The sequence below is a fragment of the Anolis sagrei genome, chromosome 2, assembly GCF_037176765.1.
Source record: "Anolis sagrei isolate rAnoSag1 chromosome 2, rAnoSag1.mat, whole genome shotgun sequence".
Classification (NCBI taxonomy): Eukaryota; Metazoa; Chordata; class Lepidosauria; order Squamata; family Dactyloidae; genus Anolis; species Anolis sagrei.
Window position 1 is genome coordinate 277,302,567 of NC_090022.1, and position 8,943 is coordinate 277,311,509.

At 38.5% G+C, this 8,943-nt stretch overlaps 1 protein-coding gene across 1 annotated transcript in view; it reads left to right on the top strand.

Annotated features, from left to right (window-relative positions):
* The window catches only part of TTC33 (tetratricopeptide repeat domain 33), a 37,783-nt gene extending 32,708 nt beyond the window's left edge, over positions 1-5,075 (top strand). Inside the window, exon 5 of the mRNA XM_060761425.2 lies at positions 3,610-5,075. Coding sequence (XP_060617408.2) covers positions 3,610-3,963 — 354 coding nt within the window. The 3' untranslated portion in view covers positions 3,964-5,075. The remainder of the gene's footprint in view (positions 1-3,609) is intronic.
* The last annotated feature ends 3,868 nt before the right edge of the window (positions 5,076-8,943 follow it).

An 8,943-nucleotide genomic window follows, 5' to 3' on the forward strand; every position in this document is an offset into this window, starting at 1 on the left:
TGATATCCTCTTATTTAGTACTGCAAAAACAGCAGAAATACAAAATTGTGGGATATACCACAGAACAAATTGTGGAACATTCTAATATTCTATAATGCTGAAAGATCATCAAAGAATTGCCTCTTTGAAGTTGTGTATAATGGACTTGTGATGAAAGGATAGCTCGCCTTTCCATTGGGAAACACATTGTCATACCCTCTATACCTGCTAGCCTGAATGTTTCAACAATTGTGATTTTTTTATTTGACACATGACATTACCCAGAGATAATATTTTTCTGTTTTCGTTAGCAATGACCAAGGACATTGCTTTCAAAAGCACAGGTCACTCTAAGCACAGTTCTCAGCTACTGGCATCTTCAGGGCATTTAACCTTCAATTATGGAAAAGTCTGGGGCAGTAGCTTAAAACAGAAAAGATGACTCAATTGAAAGTCATTCTTTGTAAAAGAAAAATGACTTTTGATGTAGAAATTATATCTCAGCAGAGTATCTACAGGTGTGTGTGCGATACTACTTTTAAAAAGTTATTCTTGCAGTAATTGTTTTGTAGCTAGTTTGACTATATTTAGTTGGTGGATTTCAGTGGTTCTGAAAACATGTTGCACTTTGGGAGCTTGTCATATGTCTTTATATACAACTCCTTAAAAGCTGCTGTAGTAGTTTGCCCATAATTAACATAGAGCCGCATGCAACTAGCTTCTGCACCCACATATAAGTTGTATTGGGACCATATGCTCCATTGCTGTTAATTATTCTCAAATTGGCAACAAGGTGGTTGATGGTGGATATAATATTTTTAAAAACTTTTGAAATCTATTAAACTGTATGGGCTATTTTAGATTCAAACAAAGCCTTCTTTCAACCAGGTAACCACCTTTTTCTTGTCTTACTTTCTGATTGGCAGAAGCCCCCATCTGGACTTAAAACTGCTGGGGGTAAAAATGATAAAATTGCCCCCATACCTCCTAGAATTTGTGTACAAAACCAAGGCAATACTTTCCACACCCTTGAATTAAAAGTTAGCTCTTTTCCAGTAGCTGGCCAAAAATACAATGACATATAAATCCATAACATTTAACTCCTTGTTAAGAATTCTTCTCATAGCAAAATAATTGTAAGTACTATTTCTAAATCTGGTGCTATATTTCTGCTGATATGTTTTAACTTTACAAGAATAGCCCTGAAATGTACAGTAAGCAAAGTTTTTCCTTCAGGAAGTTGAGATAGTGCCTGTCTATGACAAAGGCCAATTTAATGATCAGTGAGGCCTCAGTTGGTATTCAAACACCATATCAGTATCTTTGAAAGACTTATGTCTGCCTCTGGAATTCTTTTTTATCCAACTGTATGCATTAATTTAGAGATGCTGCCAAGACAAATGTGCTTAGTAACATGGTTTTATATCTTGTAAGCCCATACAGCAAATTGTATTTTACTGACAAAGTTATATAGTGGCAAATGTATGCCATGAGGAAATCTTTTTTAAAGAAAGGAACCCAAGTGTTGTGAGTCGTTTTGCCACACTTTGGGTATTTTCATATTTACTCACAGCCTAAACATTCCTGGATGCTAACAGCTGTATGTGGATGCTGTGTTTGAAGAGCTAAGATGCATTGTTTCAAACATCTGCTGTGTCCAGCTTGTTTAGAAATCTAAGTGTTTCCCCTCCACCCATATACCCTACCCTTCCTTGGAAACCAAAGGCAGTTGATCAAACCAAAACACAAACAAACAGATCATAATGATAAATTACACCCAGAGTTTCTTCAGAAAATTTCTTCACTGTTTCTGCTAGGACCAGCACATCTTTGTATGGAATGCATATCTTCTTTTCACATCTGGAAGAGAGAGTTGCTTACAGCAAAAAAACAGTGAAATCCATTATTTAGCATTAGTTTTATTGGCACAACTAAAAGGTGCAAAATACATCACACTAGTTTTCAAAGCTTCACTGGCTTCTTCGTCAGGCACAAAATATACCTTCCAACACCAGACATTTAATATAATATTACAATAGCTGGTAAGGCAACATGATTTGGCTTCATTTTATGTTCTATCATTGCCAATACCCATTTTTTTCTCTATACCAGAAAATCTTGAAAATATCCTATGGGCCCAGTTGTATCCATCCATAATTTGGGCTTCCTAAGCTCCCGCTGTTAACCCCAGCTTCTGCCAACCTAGCTGTTCGAAAACATGTAAATGTGAGTAGATCAATAGGTACTGCTTTGGCACCCATGCAGTCATGCCAGCCACATGACCTAGGAGGTGTCTACTGAAAACACCAGCTCTTTGGCTTAGAAATGGAGATGAGCACCACCAGACTTTAGTTGAGTCTGACACAACTAAACTTAATGTCAAGGGGAAAACTTTACTTTTACCTTGTAAGCCCTCATACTGGATAAATGCAACATTATGTGCATATGCATGCAAAATTTGTCAAAGTGGGTTTGCCATTGCCTTCCTCTGAAGCTGAGAGGATGTGACTTGTCCAAGTTCACCCAGTGTGTGTCCATGGCCAAAAAGGGATTCATAGCCTGGTCCCCAGTCATAATCCAGAAACCAAATCACTAAACCAGTGGCTCTCAACCTGTAGGTCCCCAGGTGTTTTGGACTACAACTCCCAGAAACCCCAGCCAGTTTACCAGCTGTTAGGATTTCTGGAAGTTGAAGGCCAAAACATCTGGGGACCCACAGGTTGAGAACCACTGGACTAGACCATATTGTCTTTCATCTTTATACTGCGATCTCAGAAAGTAAACAGTACCATAAGCACTTGTCTCTATTTTGAAAGAGCATACTTAACACTACAAGAGGTGAACATGTGAGAGTAATGTGCTTTAGAGTCTGCATTATCTTTAACCATCACTACATTACACAGTTTGAGTTGCTTTTGAAATTGCTGTTGACATTTAGGGAACTGCTTCTTATGTTAAGTCTTACCAACATAATTACTCAGAGAAGCATCTTGACCACAAACTCATGTAAGATTTTTAACTTGTTCTCTCTGATCTGGGAAGATAATGGTGAACTATTCAGTGCAAGACTGAGCCATTTCCTGATGGTGGGCATCACTTCAAAGTCATCATTGCTTCTTTGTGAAGCACTCAAAACACTATTGAATACATTTTATAAATGTCTGTAGTAGTTGCTCTATTTGGGATTGTTACAACAAAGTAAACATTATTATTTTTCTAAAGTCAGTGTTAATACTACTACTACTACTACTACTACTACTACTACTACTAATAATAATAATAATAATAATAATAATTTATTACCAGCCTCTCCTTATGGCTCAAGGCGAGGCACAACATATTAAAATGCATGAAGCAAAAGTTAAAATACAATAAGCATAGTATGTTGTTTTAAAATCCATAGTTAAAACTGACAGAGCAGGTCTGCCAGAATATATGAATATATGAATTTGAACTTAGATTTCCCCATGTTTAATATTAATTCATCTGGACCTTGCTCTTTATGTAGATCTGATTTAATTCTGGTGGTAGCATTGAATTACAATGTCAGTACTTTTTCTAGTCATGTTGAAGTGAAGGAGGCATGTGTTTTATACTCTAAATGGATTGCTGCCACTCTTGTTTTTGTAGGCAATCCGAAGTTTCCAGATTGCCCTCCATATCTGCCCATTAAGCTCCGAACTGTGGCACGAGGATCTGTCTTGGGCAAGAAAATTACAACAGCAGAAGAAAGTAACCAAATCGAAGACAGGAGGACAAGGAACAGCAGCTGAGGGAGAGACTTCGAAGGAACCAATCCCAGATTATGATTTTGAAAGCGACGAGATATTGGCTGTGTGTGCAGCCATTGCTGAGAAGGAGAAAGCCTCACTGGACTCTAAAACAGTTGTAATTGTGTCAGCCTCTGGGGAAGTGGAGACTGTGACTGAAAAAGAAGAGTCTGCAACAACACCTGATAGTACAGTTTTTATCAAAGCACGATAAACAGCACCAGTTCTTCTGTTAACACTTCATGTTCTTGGAGAGTTCTTTTTTCACCTTCCCCTCTGTTTGCAACCTTATCTTGGATTGTGAAACGCTGTGTGGTTCCTTGCCATCATGAACATAAGTCTCAGAGGTTATAGTAATGTCTGCTTCTGTCCTGATCTGGTTGCTAAGAATATGTCCATAGAAAGAGGGTGCTTCAAAGAGTGTTGTATGAGGAACAGAGCTCCAGCCCTGTAGGCTGTCCACAAATTGAGTGCTGATGTATAGGAGGTTGTGTGCAATACCATACAGAAGTAGGGAGCTATTGCCCAAATAATTGTATTCTTAATTTAAAAGGCGATAGATTTCTGATAGAAACTGGGTATTTTGTGGACTGCGTGCATCATGGTCCAATACATAGTCCTTATTACGGCTTATTCTTTCCCTAATGTGTACAGTCTGATATGTACTACACAGAAGTTCGGAGCAGCTTTAAGTTTGCTGCTTGTCCCCTGCATGCAACAAAAGAAGGAAACACAAAAGGGACAAACAAAAAGTGAAGATAGGAAAAGATGAAGCTTCAAGCAGATACGTTCTCAAGAGCAACATTTATTGTGCTGCGTTGTATGGCAAATCTCTTTGAAACCTATAGTTTTTGAGGACAAGATAATTGCATACGTACTAATTCTGCTGTCTTTTTGTGGTGGTGTATGGCGTCAAATATTGTCTATGATGCAGAGATGCTCAAAATAGTTTAAAATCCTACCATAAAAGTTTTTTAGCAGTTAAATTGGATAATATGAAGAAGGGATGAACCTTCTCAGAATTGTCTATGAAAAAATTAGCATATCTTAAAATAATTGCAAAAAGCCACTGGCACCCATGAATTTTTATGGCACAAAACAAAATAACCAGGCTTTGTACTGCGGAGCAATTATCAATAGCAGCTTGATGTATAAATATAATCCAGATGACATGGACCCAAATATTTGTATACATATTTGTGGTGTTCCATCTCAATTACAGACTAATCCTCTATCTGGCACATCAAGTGTTGCTGTCACGGTTTGGAAACTCTTATTTCCTTGATGATTGTAAATTTAAAAATAACAATAAAAAGCTACATCTTATTTCTTTAAGCATTCTGGATCTGTGGGTTCCAGAGTCACAAAGTCAGCATGAATGTGGAAATTCTGAAGTGTGTGTATATGTATTGTTGCTGTTGAATAGTATGGAGCATGTCTGTCCATATTTTTTGTATCTATATAGGATCCTGGAACCAGCCCCCTCCCCAAATGGGTAAAGCAAGTCCAGAAAACTCTAAACATTATTTGCTCTCTTGGTAATGCAACATGTCCAGATCATCAGGACCAATGAGATTTTAGTATATTCAGTGTGCATGTGGATCTAATATGATCTTTTGTGATGATCTGGTAATCTAAATTCCACTTGCTTTTTATACAAATATATTCTTCAAGTAGTATATCCCAGGCAACTAAATTCTACTTGGCACACTGAATTCTTTAAGCCAAATGCATTCTTATATATATATATATTTCTCACTAGCAAGAGTGGAATAAACTATTCATGACACAATGCTGGGTGAAAGACTTTTTTTGAATGAAGCCATCATGGATCCTGTTCAGTGAGAAAAGTTGCAGTATACGTTAATTTAATTTGGATGAATGAATGAATAAATAAATAAGCAAGCAAGTTTATAATCAATTGAAAAAGAACTTAACTGAGGTCTTAAGTTTACAAAAGTTGCTTTCTTTGAATGGTCTCTTGTACTAGAAAGTTTATCCAAACAGTTCTCAACAATAATAGAACAACTAAGTCTTTTTCCATGGCAAGTACGAGATTTCCGAGGCTCTTGCTCACACAATATGCATTACTAATGTTCTCTCAATTGTTAAATGGTAATTTCCAGGCAAATATAAATAGGTTGCAGCTACAGTCCCATTTTGCTCCTTAGAATTTGCAGCTAATATAAGGTAGTTGGCATTCAAGGTGCTGCCATTTTTAATGCGGGTAGTGGTGTTGTGGATTCATTTACACATAATAGGGCTTTTCTGTTTCACTCTTTGTGTGTACACCACTGTGTGATAACACAGTAAGATGAAAGCCATCATCAGTATGTATCTACATTGTATTCTCTCAGAACCCAGTCGTTAATGTTTGGTTACTGATTCTACAGGTTTTGTTGCTTTGCTATGCTGACATCTGTTTCTGAGTGTTGTCATTAACTATTTCCATATTATGATTAAAGTTTGTTTCCTACAATAACAAAATATTTGTTTAAAATGCATTTGCTCTATATTAAATAACACTGATGCTTACTTGGTTTGAGTATTGAAGTTCAGAGCGATAGATACTTAATGCTGAATTGGGCATTCAGACACCCCAAGCTCAGTTGTGCAGTGGTTCTTAATTTTACAAAGTGCTTCTCTGGGGAGAAGGGGAGAAGGAGCAGTATGTGACACTGAGGACTTTATTGCAAGAGGCATTTATTGTAAACCAGCATAGAAACAAGCCCATCACAATTCCTAGGTGGAACATCTCATGGCCTCAGATTTGGCTAAGAGACCTCTACTGGCTGATCCACATAATCCACATAATGCTCTATTACTATATACCTGTCTCCTCCTCTGTGACTGCAGTGAAAAGTCCTGCCAGAGCTTCATTTTTCCGAATGAAGCAGAGAGTGTTTCAGGATCGGGACATCTGTAGGGATACCAAGGTGTTTGTTTATAAAGCTCCCAAATCTGTTATACACTTGCAAAACGTGGACTGTCTACAGATGTCACACTCAACTGGAACGATTCCATCAGCGTTGCCTCCGAAAAATCCTGCAAATCTCTTGGGAAGCTAGGTGGACAAATGCCAGAAGAAGCCACCAGCATTGAAGCGATGCCCCTGCACCATCAGCTCTGCTGGACTGACTTCGTTGTCCAAATGCCTGATCACCGTATCTCAACTCAAGAATGGAAAATGGAATGTCAGTGGACAGGAAATGAGATTTAAAGGTGGCCTTAACTGTGACATAGACACCGAGAACTGGAAAGCCCTGGCCACTGAGTGCTCTAGCTGGGTCAGCTGTGACTAGCAGTGCTGCGGAATTTGAAGAGGCACAAATGGAGAGCCAAAGAGAGAAACATGCCAAGAGGAAGGCGTATCAAGCCAACTCTGACTGGAACTGCCTTCCACCTGGAAACCGATGCCCTCACTGTGGGAGAACATGAGAGTCAAGAATAGGGCTCCACAGTCACCTATGTCTCTACTGCCAAAACCCTACACTTTGAAGGCCATCATACTCTGACAATGAGGGATTGCCTAAGTAAGTAATATGTGGACACCTTTCCTTCATATGAATCGAGATAACTTGAAGAAATATTTTATTATTCATATTGGATGCTCCTCGTGCATAGTATTTTGTAGATCAACATGGAAATTTGTATGAGTTGCTTGGTCTCCCCCCCCCCCCCCCAATTTTCCTGGGAGTGATTAAAGCTGAAGTTGCCCTGGACTACCTAAGGGCATATGTTTGTATAGGGTGATCCCCTTTGCTTTCCTGTAATCACACTCCTATTTCTCTCTATCTGCACCCAGCCTTGCATTCGGACTGCATAATTGGAGAAGAGACTACTGTTGGAACTTGCCACTACATGTTATATTTGATTTTATTGGTGTTAACCAAGATATATAAGCACTAAGAGATGCAACTCACATTTTGCTCCTGCAGATGGAACACTTGTAACAAAAATACAATTTTCAGTTTTTGTAATTGTGGTATCTGGTAGGCAATATCACACTGAAATTCAGTCTTCTAGCTTGTCTAGCAATCATTGTTTTGGGGGAAAAAAATGATATACCAGCACCTTACATTTCGGACTTTGCAGCAATTATCTATAGTTTTCAAATGCCAGATCCCTAGTACGTTTCTGCTTCCAAGTTAGTCATGTTAGTTTGTTGAAGCAAGAGTAAGTCTTTTGGCATCATAAAACATTAACAAATGTTATATGTTTTCATAAGCTAAGATGCACAAGAGTTGGCAGTTGCATACATGTTGGTGAAGGGAGAAAAATAATACCTCACTGCTACGTTTTCTTTTCTTGATTCATCTAGCTACATATTTTATGATTTGAAGATAGCATTGATTTCAAAGCCCCACCTTCTATTTGTTCATAATGTTTTATACTGTTTATGATTTGTATGCTCCTTCAAAAGATCGAGGGGGGAGGAGGAAACTAATAGTTTTAATGAGCAAATAATTGCTCTATGACACTGACAAAGTTATCAGTCACATGACGTATTTTGACGTCTTCCTCATAATTCCCATTCTGACTCTGATAATTCTTGTCCTTCTCTATGAGTATTGTGTTGGATGTGAAACATACACTGGTTCATTTTTAATCTTACTTTGCATTATATGGACAACTATACAATGCAAGAAACACCACTTAGGCAGAAAATATGAAATGAATGGGGGATGTCTGGCTCGAGAGCAGTACATGTGAAAAAGATCTTGGAGTCCTTGTGGACAACAAGTTAAACATGAGCTAAAAATGTCATGCAGCAGCTTAAAAAGCCAATGGGATTTTGGCCTGCATAAATAGGAGTCTGGTGTCTAGATCCAGGGAAGTCATGATATCCCTCTATTCTGCTTTGGTCAGACCACACCTGGAATACTGTGTCCAACTCTGGGCACTGCAACTGAAGGGAGATGGCAACAAGCTGGAAAGTGTCCAGAAAAGGATGACTAAAATAATCAAGGGTCTGGAGAACAAGCCCTATAAGGAGCAAAGGAGCAATTTAAAGAGCTGGGCACATTTAGCATGCAGAATAGAAGGCTGAGAGGAGACATGATGGCCATGTATGAATATGGGAGGGGAAGTCATGGGGAGGAGGGAGCAAGCTTGTTTTCTGCTGCCCTGGAGAGTAGGATGTGGAACAATGGTTTCAAACTACAGGAAAGGAGATTCCACCTGAACATTAAGA